At 39.6% G+C, this 20870-nt stretch overlaps 1 protein-coding gene across 1 annotated transcript in view; it reads left to right on the top strand.

Annotated features, from left to right (window-relative positions):
• LOC130921082 (uncharacterized) overlaps positions 1-20870 on the top strand; it is a 130396-nt gene that overhangs the window by 63240 nt on the left and 46286 nt on the right. Inside the window, 11 exon segments of the mRNA XM_057844725.1 lie at positions 1890-2132; positions 2216-2375; positions 2494-2569; positions 3530-3667; positions 14284-15069; positions 15204-15611; positions 15934-16142; positions 16430-16581; positions 18011-18253; positions 18345-18504; positions 18617-18692. Of these exon segments, the coding sequence (XP_057700708.1) occupies positions 1890-2132; positions 2216-2375; positions 2494-2569; positions 3530-3667; positions 14284-15069; positions 15204-15611; positions 15934-16142; positions 16430-16581; positions 18011-18253; positions 18345-18504; positions 18617-18692 (2651 nt within the window).

Genomic DNA, 20870 nt, shown 5'->3' with positions numbered 1-20870 from the left:
TTTGAAATTAGAAGTATTTATTACAAAAACGAGAACAAAGGGAGCACGCCAAAGTAACGCGAGTAAGAAAATACAACTGAGAGAGTACGCTAAGTAACGCGGGTAAGAAAATACAACTGAGAGAGCACGCTAGAAAACGCGGGTCAGAAAATACAACTGAGAGAGCACGCTAGAAAACGCGAGTAAGAAAATACAACTGAGAGAGCACGCCAAAATGGCGTGAATATAACAGTACAAAATTTCAATTACAAAATCCCAATAAAACACAAAAGTAAATGAGATCAAACCAGAACACGATCGAAGAATGTCGGGAAGCACCAAGGGTGACGATGAGCACACAGCGGTAAGCAAAGCAGGTAACAAGCAAATGCAATAGTCCGACACTCGCAGACGGTGACAGGAGTCCTTAAATAATGAGCGCTCCAAATGTGCCACAGGTGTGCAGCACAGCCCCGCCCATCCAGCTGCATAATGTGCTGGAAAGGAAAGAAAAGAACTGAGAAGGCACATAAACATGACAAAAGACACGTTTTCACAGCAGACCAGGGAACCTAATTCTGAACATGGTTCGTGAAAACAATGCAATTACCCCAAGACAAATTAAACCGAAGATCCTAGCAGATAATGCAGCTTTCAATACAAGCCATACAGCCAGAGAGGTCTAGATCGGGGGAACATCTCCTGTGATTTGGACGAGGCCCTCTGGCCTGACAGAAATCAAAGGCATGGTGATGCTTCATCATGATGAATTTTCAATCATGTACAAAAAGAAAAAACAATTGGCTGCATATTTGTGTGCTGTTTGAAAGTTTGTTTTATGAAAATGTAGGCTATCCTGATTGTTTATTTTCCAGATTCATTGTCATTCATATGGTGTTTCATTAGACTAGTGTTTTCAGTTTTGCACTACAATGTGCTGTAAATGCTTGGTAGTGAGCAGCAAAAGCTTAGCTGTGTGTACTCAATGAATAGTATGTTTTTCATTGGAAATATGACAGTGTGTAGCAAATGAAAACACGAGTGAACACAATTTAGAGATTTGATGGCAAGGGTCTTCTTGCAAAAAGAGTATCAGGTTTAGTACTTTGTGTGTGCAGTTTTCAGTTTTGTACATGCAGTATTGAGAAAGCTGTTATTGTATTGAGAAATGTGTGTTAACAAACGTGGAAAAACTGTATACCGTATTTTTCGGACTATAAGTCGCAGTTTTTTTCATAGTTTAGCTGAGAGGCTGATTTATACTCTGGAGCGACTTATGTGTGAAATTATTAACACATTATTATATCATTTCACATGTTATGTTTTGGAGTGACAGTGATGGTTTGGTAAACTTGTTAGCATGTTCTTTATGCTATAGTTATCTGAATAACTCTTAATAACTAGTTTTGATAACATAACGGCCACGGTTGCATTTCGTTGTTCATGCATCATGTAACATTATCATACTGTACACTTATTCAGCATGTCGTTCTCTGTTGTATTTTTATTTTAAATTGCCTTTCAAGATGACATATCTGTTCTATTTGTTGGATTTTATCAGGTAAATTTCCCCCAAAAATGCGACTTATACTCCGGTGCGACCTATATATGTTTTTTTTCCTCTTCGTTGGGCATTTTATGGCTGGTGCGGCTTATACTCAGGTGCGACTAATAGTCCGAAAAATATGGTAAATAATTAGTGGAGTTGGTTTCAAACAAATTCCCCGCTAACTCGAAGAGCCTAATGTAAAAAATTCTGAACTTCCCCTTTAAGTGTCAATTTACCAAATCAACAAATTATTTAAAATGTATGACATAATGGCATATCGGTCTCATGATAATTAAAAATCGTGTTTTTCCTCCATCTTGCACAGCACTAGTTTGAGAAATTTTTATCTTCTTTTTGACAGTCCGGAGGATGTTATTGTTTCCTCTGGTGACAAAGCCAGGGCCTCCATGATCCTGTTCCGGAACTCCGACTTTACTGAGCCTTATTCAGTGGGAGTTGTCGTCCTCCCAGTGGGTTCACCATTGTATGTTGGGGTCTCTGTGCTCAAGAATGATCCCAGCTTGGCAGTTGTTTTGGAAGATTGCTTCGCCTCTCATTTCACAAACCCTGACTACCCTGAGCGATACTTTCTTATCCACAACAAGTATGTATCTGCTCAGTTAGAATAACTATCGATTCATGATTGAAAGTTGATGATAAACAGTAATCTTCACTGGGCTGTATTAGATGTCCTACTGACCGCCAACAAGTGTCCGTAGTTGAGAGTGGTTCATCCTTGCGGGCTCGTTTCTCTGCCCTCTTCTTCCTGCCTGATGGGGAATACCGAGACGTTTACCTCCACTGCAGCCTCGGCCTGTGTGACCGAAGGAGGTTCTCATGCATTCCGGTGAGTAATATTCTCTATTCCATTTGATGCGCACACATTTACATGTCTATTACTGTTTATTAATTAAATTGTAATGTTTTCTTATGGCTTTCTCTTGCTCCCACCACATACACTGTAGACTTGCACAAGGAGAGTACAACGCTCTGTCTCAGATTCTAATCCATTGAAGTCGCTCACCATTGGTCCAATCACTTGTAAGGATACTGTATATTTCATTTCATTCTGAATGTTTATAAATTGGAACTAATATTGAAGGCCCTTTTTTTCTTTTTATTTTCAGGGGGTAAATCGTCTGAGTGAAATCGCAGTCAAACACAGATCACATATAGGCACACCATTTTTCACACATTAATTCAAACCTATGGAACATGCAAACTCCGCACAGAGCTCATACACCAGAGATTGGACATGGATCTTCTAACCTTAGGCAGACGTGTTCAACACAAATCCCACTGTGCAGCGGCAGCATATTAATTTTTCTTCTTATTAAATACTATTGCTTTTGTAAATTTCAATGTCGGACTAATATTAACCAACAAATGATATTAAAATAAAGGAGTGTATATATCATTTTAGAAATCATATGTCTTTTGGTCTTTATTACAGTTTTTCTCAGTCGCTTTGGTACATTTCTTAGATCAGATTTGAAATTCAATTCAATCTTCATCTTCAGCAATAAGCAGTTTCTGGTTCATCTGAACAAGTTGCAAATGCATTGATACATTCAGTGTACGTGGTGAGTCGGTGGGAAGAATACTTGGGCTCTCTGATCTCAGGGGTTGAAGTCACTGAGGTTGTTGAAAAGCTCCTTGGTGGCAAGGCCCCAGGGGTCGATAAGATCTGCCCGGAGTTCCTAAAGGCTTTGGATGTTGTGGGGCTGTCGTGGCTGACACGCCTCTACAACATCACGTGGACATCGGGGACAGTGCCTCTGGATTGGCAGACCAGGGTGGTGGTCCTCCATTTTTAAGAAGGGGGACCGGAGGGTGTGTTCCAATTATAGAGGGGTCACACTCCTCAGCCTCCCTGGTAAAGTCTATTCAGGGGTGCTGGAGAGGAGGGTCTGTCGGGAAGTCGAATCTTGAATTCAGGAGAAGCGGTGTGGTTTTTGTCCTGCATGTGGAACAATGGACCAGCTTTACACCCCTCGACAGGGCCCTCAAGGGTGCATGGGAGTTTGCCCAACGAGTCTACGTGTTTTGTGGATCTGGAGAAAGCTTTCGATTGGTGCGAGAGACAGTCCGGGAGTCCTGTCAACGGTGCTCCTGGAGTGCGGGGTACCAAGCCCCTTGGTAAGTGCTGTTCGGTCCCTGTACGACCAGTGTCAGAGTTTTGTCCGCATTGTCGGCAGTAAGTTGAATCCATTTCCAGTGAGGGTTGGACTCCACCAAGGCTGCCCTTTGTCACCAATTCTGTTCATAATTTATATGGACAAAATTTGTAGGCTCAGCCGAAGCGTTGAGGGTGTCCGGTTTGGGGACCTCAGCATTGCATCTCTGGTTTTTCAGATGATGTGGTGCTTTTGGCTTCATCAAGCCGTAACCTCCAACTCTCACTGGGCGGTTTGCAGTCGGGTGTGAAGCGGTTGGGATGACGATTAGCACCTCAAATCCGAGACCATGGTCCACAGTCAGAAAAGGGTTAAGTGCCCTCTCTGGGTCGGGGATGAGATCCTGCCCCAAGTGGAGGAGTTCAAGTATCTTGGGGTCTTGCACCTGCGCTGAAAGGTTACAAACAACCAAGAATGCAGCGATTCCAAAGTAAAAACCAACATCTCTCTGTAAAGGAATTTGTACTTCCGTTTGGTCATGGACGCACACAAAGCAATGTAGACCTCACACACGTGGCTGTGCTCAACTTGACTGCACACCGCTCTCTCACCGCGTCTTCCCCGTGCTGTATTCATGTTGCAGAAGTATGTTTATGAAGTAATTCATTCATTTTCCGAGCTGCTTATCCTCACAAGTGTCACGGGGGTGCTGGAGACTATCCCAGCTGACTTTGGGCAATACACCTTGAATCGGTGGCCAGCCATTCGCATGTAACTTGTTTATTAAGCACCTTTGGATAATATTTAGAGTCCAACTGAATGTAAAAGAATGGTTATTAGCAGCCAGAAAAAGCTTCGGGACCAAAAGCTCCCGTATTTGTTAAAACAACACAGCTGTGACAGCCTTAGGCAGTTTGAGTTGCCAGGTTGGATAATTGTCCGTTTTTAATATATATATATATATATTTTTTTTAAATAGTGTTTTTAGCCTACGGCTTTATCTGCAATTTTGTCGGAAAGGCAATAATTCTGAACTCATGAATGTAGTATAAGGACCACAAGTCCCATGATCAACCTGGGTTCACACAGCCAATGGGATGAGAATTGGGGGATCTAATTGGGGAAATCACTGTTCTGTTATATAATATCCAGTGAGATGTACGCAAGAGTGCATAAAAAAAAAAGTTGAGATCATATGTATGACAGTAATCATGTCTGTTCATTGTTGCACAACACCAGTAAAGTATTTGACAATGAATGAGTTATGAACGTCGCTCACAACCGCTAAAATGAGCGCGTCCACAGTAACGTTCATGAGACAAAAATATGATGCTTTCAGTTCACATTTGCCCAAAATATGAACGTGTTCATACACAACCCCTTATTACATCCATGCAAAGATTCTGTACAACAAATGACTGAACATGTTGTCATAAGATGTTAAGCATATTTCTTGACATTTCCTTTACTGTTTTTCCAAATCTGTACTGAAGTTGTAAATGGCTCCTAGGTGAATCTTGATATATACTATATGGCTAGAGCACAACACAGCCTTACAATGTCTGACAATGGAAGGACAAGAATTTTGACAGGGTCAACAGTTAGAGAAAAGAGGAAGAGGAGTGACGAAGGCGGGGGAGTTGGGAGGTGAGGAAGAAGAGAAAGAGGACATATGCGCGGTCCTGACGAGATAAGAGCAACACTTGAAGACCATGTTCTCAATCATGGCCTTACAATGCCTGAGGTTAGTAGGCGAATGCAACCAAATGTTGGGAGAACAATTTCAATGACATTTCAACTTTTTGGGGGTTATTATCATTATGATTTCTTTCTTTTCTTTGCACTGCATAGCGCTTTTGATTTCATTTCTATATTGCAATGATATGGTCCGTCAACAAATGCAATAAACAGTAAAATTGTAAAGTACATCTTGTCCATTCTCTTGCAATAAATCTACACCCCCAACTCACCCTCATTGACAATAATTGTCATCAAAACTCATTTTGCATCAGAGCATCTCTCCAGAGTACTGTCATACTGGATTGTCTTGTCAAACACAGCAACACAAGGACTATGATTCTGATAGCTAGACATTTTCATTGACACAGGAATTTAATTTTGAAAAATGGACTAAGGATTTTGAGCCAACAACTGGATTTTGCAGGTAATCCATGGTGTTTTGGTACTTGTACTAATTGTTTTGAGAAATATACTAATTGTTAATAAATTGGCTAGAATGATTTGAGAAATGTACCAAAGCGACTGAGAAAATATGCAAATAAAGTATCTATAGACAGTCTGAAATGCCGAGATAAATTCCTTTATCATGAATGGTGTGAAATAATTGAAATGGCTTGTGATTGTTAGATGTCTCCTTCTTAGTCAAAATAAGCCCAACAGCAACAGTGTTGAATAACATGCCTAAGAATGAACCAAAGGATAGACAGACAGGCGGACGGACCGACCAACAGGTTAATAGATAGATAGATATGAGAGGATTTTAGTAGATGAATGAATGAAATAAACAACTGAAAATTTTCAATAAATTGCATTGCAATACAAACCAGTAAACAGAACAGGTCTGAAACTAAAGAGTCATTTTGAAACACTTAAATGCTCAAAAAAGACGAAAAACATGGCATAAAGTCCACGTCCCCCCCACCCCCTAATTCTCTTAAGATTGAGGCATATAAGAAAATTAAATAATTTCAATAATCCTGACTGCCCTGCAAAAAATATTGGATATAATGTGGCATTCTGACACAAAACCCAGATACAACAATTCTTATTTGAATGAGTGAGCGAGGGCTTTAAGCTTTTTAAGCATAGTCCAGCCGATTTCGGGCAAAAGTTTGAATACACACTGAAGTGGTTGCCACATATCGAGGCACATAAGAGTGCGCACTGTCACTAAGTGGGCACTTAAAGTTAAACCACTCTGCTTGCACAGATTTAAAGGATTGTACCATTATGCCATGAGTGTCTCCTATGTGACAGGCAAACGAGAGTGAAGCAGAGTTGACCCAGATGGAGAGAAGCAAGGATTCAAAACAGTGCAAACTTAAAAATATACATACTGTACTGGTATTGCTAATTTAAATCAAAGTCCCCCCGCCACCCCCAAAAAAGAAAAAAAAAAAAAACAAGGTGACGAGAAAACAGTTGAAGGAAGAATTGACAGAATGAAAGTCTGATGGGGACAGGAGGAAGCAATGAGTAATCCCAAAAATAGGTAAAAGAAAGACAAGGAAATTAGACAACAGCCAGGATCAAACAAAAACACTAAACCTAACAATTAGTAACCAAAAGTCATACATCTCAAAACTTACTTGAATCAGATTAAATATTAGTGTTTTTCCCCCCTCAAACAATGTTATGAGTTAATTTTTCAACACAAAATACTGTAATACCCAGCAAAACAAGAAATAAAAAATAAATTTAAGAAATCCCTGCCAGTTACCGTCAGTTCTGGAATTTTCAAGCATAGTCTAGGGCAAGAGTCCTCAGATACAAATCTTGAAGGTCCCTAATTGTTTTTTTTTTCATACAAGCATGAGTCCATTCATAAAAATACAATGCCCATTCTAATTAAATAAAAATAAATTAACAAAACATTTTCTTGACTAAAAATAAAAATATCCTCCCCAAAAAAATCAAGTACAAAGTTTACACATGTACACCAAATAATTGACAAGATCTGTCATTAAGGTACAAACAATAACTATTGACAGTACATTTTGTAACTGTAAAACACTGCTGGGCAAAAAAGAAACAGAACATAAATGACAAGCTCTGTCATTAAGGTGCAAACATAATAATTATTGACAGTAACTTTAACTGTAAAATTGCTCAAGGAGAGAAATGGCATTTGGGGGTCACAAAGCTGTTTACTCACATCATCAGCCAGTACTTCAGTGCGTCTTGTGGTTGATGAATCTGGGAGATTTGTTTGTTTTTTGTTGTCATTTTCTCCTTCTCTTTTCCTTCGAACATTGCTGCCATCACTTCAGTCATACACTATTTTATCATTTCTCCATCAAAGAACGACTTCTTATGTTTGGCCAACACCCACGATACTCTGAGTGAGCACTCCGTTGCAATGGCGTACCGCACGCAGGCTATTTTTAGACCGTGACGTCGCATCGTAAAGCCGAAGTAAAGCCGAAGTGGGACATTATAGACCCACCCTCGCATAGACACAACACAATTAGTGCTACTTTTCTCCGGTAATCTTTCAAAAACGAACATGCCGATCACGCATTGCTTTTTTGGAACTTGTAGAAACGACTCTAGACATTATGACACATGAAGGATGTTTTCTTCATTCACTTCATTCCGTTTCCGGAAACCAAAAACTTGGGAGGAAAAAATGTGAAGACCGCATCAACTTGCGCGGACTTTGACACCAGCTCGGCGAATCCATTCACTTTTCATATGCAGTAAACATTATGTTGGGTTGGCATGGTCTTTTAGAGGACAAAGAGGTAAGTCATTTTTATATTTTTAACTTATTTTTTTAGCGTAACGTTGTGCCGTACTGCCTCTTTCTGACAATGAATGACCTGAAAAAACTATACAATGGTATCTGACTGCCACTGTTACCGTTTCTGTTATATATATATTAGGGCTGTCAAACGATTAAAATTTTTAATCGAGTTAATTACAGCTTAAAAATTAATTAATCGTAATTAATCGCAATTAATCGCAATTCAAACCATCTATAAAATATGCCATATTTTTCTGTAAATTATATATATATTCTGTAAAATAAATTGTTGGAATGGAAAGATAAGACACAAGATGGATATATACATTCAACATACGGTACATAAGGACTGTAGTGGGCATTTCACTCTACTGTCATTTAAATCTGTCTATGCTGTCCTCACTCCGAAGCGTCTACTTTTTCCAAAGCTAGACAGCTAGTGAACGACGCCATAATAATCAGACTTCTTCCTTTTTCATCTGATTTATTAATAAAATGGCCTCAAACCACTGTCCTCTTTAGACCGTAGTGAAACAACAACAAAAAAAGTACACAGCATTGCATTAGCAACAACGTTAGCTTAGCACGTTATACAGGTTCACTAAACATAAACAAAAAGCGTCTCATACAAAAAATAGAACATTTCGCTTACTTACTAACATAATATGTACATTCTTTACAACAACCATACTTACGGACAAATCTTGTCCAAGGATCATATAAGCACTACATTATCAGCCCGAGACGTCGTGCAGCCATAATGAAGAAAAGAAGAAAATAATAAACCATGTCGCAAAGCGACCACAAGAGTTCGCTGTTGGACAGCGCAAAAAGCCTTGCTGTAAAACTTACTAAAAGGCAGAATACTTTCTGAGCGGGACATGTGCGTTAATTGCGTCAAATATTTTAATGTGATTAATTTAAAAAAATAATTACCGCGCGTTAACGCGATAATTTTGACAGCCCTAATATATATATATATATATATATATATATATATATATATATATATATATATATATAACAACTTTAGTAAGGGGGAAGTGTAAATAAATTACAGGATTAAGATGTGTTATCAATGAAAAAATTAAAAGTGTTCGTTGGCTGTCACTGAGTTTCGCTACACAAAGCTAACTAAATTACCCCCGAGAATGGTAAGAGACGTAGGACAACCAGAGGATATATAAGAAAGACAGGGCTGAAGGTAAAGGATAGCTTGTTGAAACAGGAGAATGTCATTGTCAGTCGCGTCGATAAAAAAGCTAAAGCTATGCTTAGGTCGGCTCGTTTTTTTTCCGTCTTTTTCAGCCTTCGACACTAAAGCCATCTCTTTAACTGAACATTTTTATGTTGTTCCACATCTTTGCCAGTCAGTTTGGCACCAGGTACATCATTTTCGGAGAGAATTGGTAGGTTTAGCTCTATACACATCTCCTTCGTACAAGATTTCCATTCATTTCCTATTGCGGTATTTCCTCGCGGTACGCCATTTGTTGTTGTGTCATAGATCTAACAATAACCTTGCTTGACTCTTGATACGACTGCTTCAACCTGTTAATTTCTTGCCTTCTCAATTCTGATTTAGGAGGAAACTTCTCTTCAAAAGAACTCTGCTCTGAAACATAATGGCGCAATTTTCTTTAAGCATATTACCATAATTTCCGGACTACAAACCGCTACTTTTCCCCCTCATTTTGTGTCCTGCGACGTGTGCAATGATGTGGCCAATTTGTGCATTCTTCTGACGGCCGCCAGGGGCGCTCAAGCATGGAATGTGGAAGTGACACACATGGAATATATGTCGAGGAAGACGCTAGTTTGCACTCTTACCGGTGGTTAAACTTTGTGCATTGTACATGAATAGAGGAGGCGGACCCTCTTTGTGCATGAGTAGAATTGGCAGATCTGCATCATGGAAAATGCTAGAAAAAATTAAATTGGCCATCCGAGTTGTATGGGAAGTTTTGATGACTCGCGGCGAGAGATCATTTGCAAACACTCGCCTCATGCGAAGAGCAGCTATTGCACAGGCATGCCGGGGGAGCCTGGCAGCGTGAAGCAGTGTGAAAGAAGTCCGCCATAACCAACGGGTTTCGAGGGGCCAGTCTGCTGTGTGACGAGGAGGACGGCACGGGCTCAGGAGTGAATTTGCCTCATTATGGGAGACACTGAAGGCGACAGCGAAGGAGAGACTGAGTAGGTGCGTGGCGAAGTGTATCTGAGTGTCTTCATATCCGACACTGAGGGTGAAGACTTCCATGGTTTGTGTGCACAGGAGGAAGATGAAGATGGCTAACAAAGACTTTTATGTTTTTAATAACCAGCCCAATTACAACTGTACCGCTGTGCTGATGCTATGTAACTTCCGTGCCGCTGCTATATAACTGCCGTGCTTGCTGGCACTGTTTGGAACGAAAAGTTAAGGTGTGTTATTAAAATTTTGAAAACTCTGTGTATTTCTTTGTCAATATCTCTTGTTGCTAAGTGGGCACACGCGCCTTATAGGCAGGAGAGGCTTATGTATGTACAAAATGGTTTTTCATTTAAAAATGTACTGGGTGAGGCTTGTAATCAGGGGTGCCCAATAGTCCAGAAATTACGGTAAGCACGTAGGTTTGGTACTTGCAGTTGGTAAAATGGACGCATATTTGTCAGTCCATTCCTCATTGAAACGGCAATTTTCATTGTCCACTTTTCTTCTCTTGGTCAACTTTGAGCATTACATTTTGTTAGATTCGGTCTTCCACTGGTGACACAGATTGCAAAGTGCCGGGTGCAAATTCTGTTTCACACTGTTGCGGTCTGTCAACTCTAGCTAGCAGCATGCAGGCTCTCTCAGCCAATCACCGCATCCAAGCATGCTCTCTCGGCCAATCAGTGCATCCATGCAGGCTCTCTCAGCCAATCAAAGCATCATCGCCATAGAGATGACAACAGCAGTGGGAATATGGAAGATATTTGACTAAAGATGAAACAGAATTTAGCGATAGAATAGTAGAAAAGTTTTTTTTGTTTTTTTTGGAAAAGTGCCATTTGCTCTGGGTCCGCAGAGAGGTGTGCTGTGGTCCGCTAATTTAGAACCCCGTGTCTAGGGTGACATGAGTCTGGTCATGGAACAATTTGTCCTCATATTCATTTCATTTTCTTAACATAATCACTAAAGGGTCCTTTGCTTGTCCCCCAAAATGTATGTTACATATAGACGTATTAAGACGTATAAGACGTATTGTTGATAGCATTTGATTCATACATTGTTTGGCATTAGGTCTTTGACTTGACTTCCATTCTAATACAATACATTTGGTTGCTGTTATTAAACCTATATTTATGTGTATGCAAGTCTGCACCTTTCTGACGTAGCTGTGCTTCTCTTTAAGCCCTCGCTCCCCCCAAAAAGGCTTTCCAATTTTTTTTATTTAAAAAAAAAACAAAAAACTCTCCATGATCTCCAAGATAAGTCCTTCCAAAGCTTAATCACTTCTCCACAATGCCCCACACGATGAAAGAATGTGCTTTTCTCACCTTAATATGTAACATTTCTATTGAATTCCCCTCCCGGTTTTAGGTGTCAATGAAACATTTGTGTGTTCATTAATGATTAATTTGTATGACCTCTTTCATTAAAAAAAAAAAAAAAAAAAAAAAAAAAAAAAAAAAACTTTCCTATAAATTCCCTCATCTTTTTCTTTCCTGGTCCTTTCCTGGTTTTCATCCTTATCTAGGCAGTAAGGTAGGAAAAGCCACTTTTCAGGTTGTGAATGAAATTCATTGCTTTTCCTTCTCTTAGGTGAGGTCAATGCATGATCCATTATGGGGATGCCTAGCAGAGTGTTATTCTTCCTGATTTTGCAGCTAATTACAAGAGGATCAGGTATACTGCACAGTAGTGCTGATTTTCTTTTCACTTCAGTTTTATTTCTTACTATTTATGTCTACTAACTGTAGACCTGAAGTCATTCAGTGTAAATTAAAATATTATAAATGTAAATAAAATACATAATGTTCAATGTTTCAGGCATCTTGGAAACTATATTTGAAACACAATTTGTCTTTAATTTTAAGATCATTCCAGAATTGGAAGACTTTCTTTCATCCTACCGTTCAAATTTTAAATAATAATGCACATTCAAAATAATAAAACACACCGTTTTTTGAGTATATTTACTTGCCCAGAGACAAAAATAAATAAATAAATAAATAGATAAATTAAATCAAAAGATAAGAGTAAAGAAAGCTTGAAAATATTTTTCAAAATACAATACCAAATAGGAAAATAGGAGTACTGAATTGTATTGTCACACATCCTATGACCAAATTGAATATGAAATAAAACAGTTCAAATGAAATTTATATGTCAATATTTGGTAATCATTTGTTTCATTGCTTTGCAACCTGTTACTGTCATTATGCAAAATAATATCATAAAATCACATTTTACCTTTGATCCGTAAGCTGAGTTAATCAAGTCAGTGATAGTTGATTACCATTACTGATGAATATCTAGCAGAAAAGTACCGTGAGGCTTATTTGTCAAGAATTTTGAAGTTTAAATATCCTCCAATTTTTGGAATAGCCGTTTAATGTACTGCGTAAGCAGACTGTATGAGTAAATGGTGTAAGTAGTTAACCTACAACATATCGTGACTTTTTTTTATTTTTTGAGGGGGGAGGATCGGAATTTTTGTTGAACTTTTGAACCATATTTACTCACAGGTCTAAGTCCATACGACAGGAGAAAAAAAGTCTTAAATAGCATTATGTGAATTAGAATCATATTTTGAGACGATTCAACTATATACAACAATTTAGCAAAGCGTAGATGACGAGAAATTAGTCTTTTAATCTGCCACGCCTACCATTATAGGGCTGTAGCGTCCCCAACAGGTGGATGACGTCAGCAGAGTCACAATTTCATCTGATTTAGTATGCAGCCCATTGAGGGGGAATTGCAGTTGTTGTGCAGCTAACATGTGCAGCTAATGTGTATGAGGAGAGCTTTTTACATGCCCATCCATGATCAAACATTAGTAGTCCTTTATTTACAGAAAGTTTGTAGTGTTTACTTTGTAATCGCTGTATTCGCGGCTATTTTTAACACAAAGTTGCAATTTCTGATCGGTCGGAAATTTTGACAGAACACCTGGCACATGAAGCGGGCAATAAGCCAAGTATAGTGCTCTCCCGGCGGGGGGGGGGGGGGTGCGACAAGCCGCCGGTCGTCGGTCGAGGGGACAAGGAGCCTGTCAGCCACAAAATGCAAGCCACCTAAATATTGAAATGATCCCAGTATTTGACATAATACAAAAGACGATGTTTACTCACTTCCTCGTAAATCCCATGGTCCCACAGTAGTAGGGCTTGTTTTGGCCAATATCCATCAGTAAATGGGAACCTTTTGAAACTCCAAAAAGGCGCACACGCCTCTCCCTCGTACAACAAGATTTTTCTGCAGCTGTTTGGCTGGCGTGATGCGAAAAACAAACATATTAATCCACAAAATCAGCTGAATCCTTGGTCCTTTTCATACAACAGTACGGCTGTATAGTGACGAGGACTCTTTCCTCCGTACACGTCACAGCGCCCTCTTCCTCAATGCAAGACCGAAGCCGGAAGTCTCTCATTTTTGTAGCGTGGGATTAAAAAAATTGAATAAATATATCGATCGCTTCTTCACACATCCAAGTGGTACATTTCATTCAGGAGCATAAAATACCGCGTATATTATGAAATAAACATGCTTTTTCGTGTCACAGGCACTTTAAGGTCCAATTACAAGTTATTGATCTGTTAAACTAGAAGTCGGAAGTTCTAAGTCGTTCATCTAACCCTCAGATTGTAGTTCGTAGAGCCAATTTTCATTATCATAATTTACAACATCTTGCGGCTAGACATGAAATAATAGTCTTCAATTTATTTGTTTCCAGCTGCGATACTGTACATGCCAAAATACACTATCCTCCCATGAATACCTCAAGTCATAATTTTAAGAAATAATTCTGGATTTGCAAAAGGCCAAGGGATTTGTTAGGTTTGAAGTTCGCGATGTGTGTTCTAGTCAAATTAGGACTCGTTGGTTCGTTTAATTTAAAATAATAATAATGATCCTGACAACTTAAGTCAGCAGGAATTAAACTCCTTCTCCTTCTTCTTAGGTTCAGTTGTCTCCAGCTGTAATGCGTGTCATCACAAAGCAATCTGTCAAGAGTCACTTAAAAGAGGCGACTCTTTAACTGGCTTTTCGTGTGTCTGCAAAGATGGCTTCGTAGGCGATGGTCTCAATTGTTACAATACCTTAGTCTGTAGCAACGGCTCCTGCTGTAGTCATGGTTATGAGTGGGCACCTGGCAGTGGCTGCGTGGACGTTAACGAGTGCTCACTCCCTGAAAAACCATGCACAGCACCTCAGGTTTGCCAAAACACACCGGGCTCATATGAATGCCTCAAACCTGCATCACTCTACCGTTCCTCCCTTTCATCACAATCAGTCGAGTTCACTTGTGGAGACATAGTTTGTCCAGCAGGCATGGACTGCATTGAAAATGATGGCACAAGCTGCGCTGACCCTTGCAAGAGGTACACAGTTCTGGATGACAACTGGCGTTCAACACAATTTAGTAATTCTAACCAGGCAAGATGTGACCGAAATCTTGAGTGGCGAGGCTGGTATCGCCTGCTTCTGGGTGGCAACAGTGCACACATTCCCGAGAGATGTATAGCTGAAAACATGTGTGGGACCCATGCACCTTTGTGGATAACAGAAGATCATCCAACGCAGTTTGATGTGATTTCAAGTCATACCGTGTGTAATGCATGGTTGGGAGAATGCTGTCATTTTAGTTCACACAAAATCCATATTAAGCGTTGCTCTGCAGCACCTACCAGCTTCTACGTGTACAAACTTGTGAAGCCATCAACATGCAATCTTGCTTATTGTGCAGGTATTCTTCCATTTGAATTATTTTACACTCAAATTTATTGTTTCAATCTTGTTTTCATGTTGTTGGCGTTAATTGTAAAAGCAAAGGCTGTTAATAAAAGTGTTCGGTCACAACTTTGTTTTATTTGTTTTAAGAGGTTGATGGAACTAGGCATTCTGCATGGGAATCTGAAGCTGCTTCAACAGCAGCTTACACTACCTCACCATCGTCAGTACCCGCAGCAGATGAGGGGGATGTCCGTCTCGCTAATGGAGTAAATGGCTCCTGCTCTGGCAGAGTGGAAATCTTCTTCCGTGAACAGTGGGGAACAGTGTGTGACGATATTTGGGGCCTGAACCATGCACAAGTAGTGTGTAGGCAGTTGGGTTGTGGCAGGGCCCTGTCAGCACCCCAGATGGCTCGCTTTGGACAAGGTACAGGGCCCATTTGGCTGGATAATGTCAGATGCACTGGAAATGAAGAAAAGCTCGGTGAGTGTAGTCACCAAGGGATTGGCTCACACAACTGTGATCACAATGAGGATGCTGGAGTGGTTTGTGAAGGTAAGAAGAATTAAAGTTAATAATTCTGCTACTCAAATGATGTCTTGTGTTGCCGGAGTTGTTTGAGAAAGTTGCATTCATCTATAATGTATATATTGTATTGTTTTTGGAACAGTGACACACACACACACAAAAAATGAATATATGCCGTAATTAATGTATACTGTTTTGGGAGGCACAACTTTGTTCAAAGGAAGAATGCTAGCGTTGTATGTGAAGGTAGCTTCTAATATATTGTACTGTATGTATTGCATTTGCTTTGTTATAAATGTATATGAAGAAGTTACCGGTAATGATCCTATACAAACTGTATTTCGTTCAGGCATCCCAACTCCACTCAGGCCTTTTGACCTTATTTGTGGCTCTGAAAAAATTCAAGTAGGCCTAAATACAGCGAGCCTAAGAAGTACTGGTTACAACCCACTCTCTGGCAACCTGGCAGTCCGAAATTGCTCCTGGGTCAGGGTGCAAGGTGATATCGTGTGGTATGAAGCTGAAGCGCAGGCAGATGCCTGTGGAAACACACTAACGGTAAAAGACACTTTACTACAGTGCATGCAATAGCATTTGCATTAACTTGTTCTTTACCGATATGTTGTATTTAGCACAGATGGTAGTACTCTATTTAGTGCCATACATAGTGTTTGTTAGTCAGTCAGTCACTCAGTTGACAAGATGTCACACAACAAAAAAACACAATTGCCTAAATTGTCTGAATTGATTCCCGAATGTCTTGAACCTTAATCCTGGTAATAAAGGGAACTTTTCATTTAAATGAAATGTTAACGTTGTATCGGTCTCATGGCCATTTGTTTCAGACCAATGGCACACATGCCATCTACTCCAATAGCTTATTCATCTACCCATTGAACAACACATCCTTCTCTCCTGCTGCGAGTCTTCCTTTCTCGTGCGCCTATCCCCTGGACACAGCCAGCAGACTAGATGTGGCCATCAGACCATTCCTGAAGTGAGTTGTGATATCATCATCAGATTTGTACCTGAAAGAGTTCAATGAATGAAAGTTTATGGAGTAGTTCAGTGATTTTTTTACCCTTGAATGGCTGTGGGGCAGACAATGTGATATTATGGCTCCTGCACACTGAGTAGTGTTTCTGAACTCTCGCACAATGTCCGGGATTTGACAAATGTTTCCATAAATGCATGCTAGACAATTGGTTTTACTGGTACTAATAAATTCAATTTCTATTCAATTCAAATGCACAAAAATATTTTTGGATTTAAACATGAGGGATGCATGTATCCGTTGATCCACCAGTGTAGATATGATGGTTATAACGTTGGTTAGGATGATTCCCCACCTTCTCTGGTCCTTTCTCAAAAATAGTAGTATGTATGGTGAATAGCATTGGACTCTGACTCATATTACCAGAGGTTATCAGGTTGTTTTTTTGTTTGTTTTACTCAATAAGGCTATGCCCACTCCAGGTCTTCATGTCCAAATCAATTTTTTTGTCATATCCAATCTTTTCATTTGAACCAAAAATTATGAAAAGAAATAGTATCAGAATGATTTGCAAGTTAAACAAATGTACTGCATTTATATCATCAAGTACGCTGGTTTCCTCCCCCAACCCCCAAACTAGGGGTGTGAAACACCGGGTACGTCAATACCGATACAATTTGCGATACATAGCTCACGATAAAGATTATCAATACTAAATGGTGATTCAACAATTATCAATAGATGGGTCAGGAAATTATTATTTTCTACAACACAACTATCAAAGAGGGAAACAATTGTAAAGTTAGAGCTATTTCTAAATTGTAAAATAAACAATGATTATTTTTTTTCACTTTTGCAGACAAACAGTCAAAAACTTTTGACTTCCTCACAGACTAAGAATGTTTCAGTGTAAGATTTATGGAAATCAACACAGCAACACTATTTTGTGGCAACATTTTTGTAAACGAATGTATTTCTTAACATGGACACTTTAGTAGTAGAAAGTTTTGGGTCAAGCCTATTGGTTCTTTTATTAAACAGGAAGGACACCTTTTAAAAACCAATATATCGATTCTTGGCAGAAGCAATCGATAACTTATTGGGAAAAAAAGTATTGCAATACATCACCATATCGATTTATTGTCATACCCCAACCCAACATGTGCATTGTTGGTCAGTTGAACACTCTAAATTATCCTTATGCGCAACTAAGAGTGTAAATGGTTTCCTGTCTATTTGTGCCCTACGACTAGCTGGCCACAAGCTGAGGGTATACCCCTCTTCTGCCAAGCTGGGATAGGTTTCAGCACCCCTGCAACTCTCGCAAGAATAAGCAATTGGGATAATGAATCAATAATATCATCATAAACTATGCAAAGAATTGTATGTTAATGATTAATTGATTTATGATATTATGTTCTTTTTGTGACAGTCCAGAAGGTGGTGTTGTAGGTTCAGGTGACAAAGCCAGAGCCTCCATGAGCCTGTACAGGAACGCCAACTTTACTGAGCCTTTTTCACCAGGTGTGGTCACGCTTCCAGTGGGTTCACCATTGTATGTTGGGGTCTCTGTTCACAAGACAGATACTAGTTTTGCAGTTGTTTTAGAGGACTGCTTTGCCTCTCATTCCACAAACCCTGACTACCCTGAGCGATACTCTCTTATTGACAACAAGTACGTATATATCTGCTAATATGGGGTATAACTATTGCATAGGTGATAGAAAGAAAGAATAAAATAATCTTGATGATGATGACTGTACTAGATGTCCCATTGACCGTCAAGAAGTGTTCATAGTTGAGAGTGGTTCATCCCTGCTGGCTCGTTTCACTGCCCTATTCTTCCTGATTGATGGAGAATACAGAGATGTTTACCTCCACTGTAGCCTCAGCCTGTGTGACCGAAGGAGGTTCTCGTGCATTCCAGTGAGGAACATACACTATTTCATTTCATATAAAATGATTTACATGTCTATGACTGCTTATAAGCTAATATGTAATATTATCTTACGTGTTTTCACTTGCTCCCACAACATAGCCTTGCACAAGGAGAGTACAACGCTCTGTCTCAGATACTACTCCAATGAAGCAACTCACCATTGGCCCAATCATATGTAAGCATGCTGTCCATTTCACACAAGTATTAGGGTGTGTTTACAACATGGAATTATTATTCAAGGCGTTTTCTTCCTTTTCATTTTCAGGGAGTAAACTGAGTGACAGCCAATGAAAATAATTCATAAAGTGATTATGGAACAGTTAAACTGTGAACCAACACCAGCGTACTCCGGATGGAATATTCAACAGTCAAAACAGATCATTTATAGACAATCCATGTTTCACTCTTTCAATACAACCTACTTTATGTGTATTAATCCATTTAAGATGCGGGTTTTAGCATGTAAATGACAATGACTGATAATAACAAACAAATCACGTTGATAATAAAGGTGCAGATCATAAAAAACATCTTTTGTTCTTTTTAAGAAAAAAAAAAAGTGTAGCACAGTATGTTAATTTGCAAAAGAAATGCTAATGTTGGACCCAATGCTACTGACTTGGTGCAAACATATGGGGAACGCTGACTAGTAAGGCTCGGGCGATCCGCTTTTGTCACGATCTAATCCGTATCCTGATACCTGTGTGGCAATCCAATACGTATTGTGATACTTTAACCATTGCAACATATTACCTTTCAAAATTAATAAAAACACAGAGGCATGTATCCCCGTTTAAACTAGATGCCATTCGACATTTTTTTTATAAATAGAAAAGTCCATTAACTGTTGCAGCAACTGTTCATGTGCAAATTAGAACAAAACTATTTAAAACACCTCACATTCTCACATTTTATAGCGACGCCCGATCCAATACCGAAAAAAAAAATGTTTAAAAAAAAAAAAAAAAAAAAAAAAAGACAAGAATAATGTAGAAAAGTACTTGTCTTTGTTAAATGCTTCATTGAGTCAGTTCACTCAAATTCACTCATGCTGCTTAGATCACATACACACGCACAATGGGTTGCCACACACACTAGCCACTTTAACAAGCTCAACGATGATTGACACATGACGGCGTCTTTCAAGTATAGTCGGGTGACGTCACAACTCCTCCCCCCTGACTGGTGCCGCCATATTGTTCGTCAGCTCATCGTGTTTACATATTACCGCTACGTACATTCCTCCTATTACTGCGTGTTTTTCTGCTTGTCTAAGTATTCACTGCCTAGTAAACGAACCCAAAAACCTTCCTGACAATTAACATTAACATTGATTAATCAAAATGGTGAAGGGATGTGTGGCGGTTGGTTGCAATAACAGAGAAGATAAACGGTCATTTTAGTAGTTGCTGTGTGCCCATTGTTAAAAGGGCAAATCTCGAAAGCAGCACGGTTTATCTCGGTCCATGATGCGTTTGTGTCGACAGCCGTTAGACAGCGGCAAAAACATCAATATGATGCCAACACGATCGCAGACATCATCAGACGGACACTACACAGCTCGTCGCCCCGGTCGCGCAGCAAGAAGGTGAGCGCAACAACAGGTGTTGTGCCGAAAAATAGCCGCCCTGCGTGAAATGTCCCCCCCTGACGGGAGCGCCCACACGGAAACGACTTTCTTGTACCGTGAATATGTATTATTTTACTCTGCTCGAACTACTGTCATTAGGATATGGTCGGGAAAACCTGTAGACTAATACATTTCTGTTCAAATATGGTTATGTGGCCCAGTCCACGATTTGTTACTAAAATACATTACTAATATTTTGTGTCATTTTAATTATTTAAAACTGATCTTACAGTCGTATATCCATTACTGTAATTCGCCCATGAAAACATTTGATGTTTTCATGTCAATAAAGCGTTATTAATAAGCGCTCCCGTCAGGGGGAACATTTCACCCGGGGCAGCTATTTTTCGGCACACACCGGCCCGTTATCGATCAAATTTCATTTTACAATCGTGACAACGGTGACGCTCAGCTGACCAAATGTCGCTTCATATTCGGGCCGGTGCCGATTTTGGGTACCGGACTCCTCATCGTGACATAAACTGGAGTATGATTGGAAATTTTGTGGTCTCAGGACGAGCTCTGACGCGCACGGGACGGGAACGGACGGGAGGACACATCGATTTGGGCATCAAATATGGATCTGGCGACTGGATCGACCGAAGCTTTTCCAAATAACAGCTTTTATGCAACTCATCCAATGAGTTTACAGCGTCTGAAAACACGGGGGCTTCCATAATTTGCAAGTGAATCCACCTTTAGAAACTACGATCATTGCACAAT

The sequence above is a fragment of the Corythoichthys intestinalis genome, chromosome 8 (assembly GCF_030265065.1).
Source record: "Corythoichthys intestinalis isolate RoL2023-P3 chromosome 8, ASM3026506v1, whole genome shotgun sequence".
Classification (NCBI taxonomy): Eukaryota; Metazoa; Chordata; class Actinopteri; order Syngnathiformes; family Syngnathidae; genus Corythoichthys; species Corythoichthys intestinalis.
The sequence above is the reverse complement of the archived record's forward strand: the minus strand, read 5'-3'. Positions and strand labels throughout refer to the sequence as shown.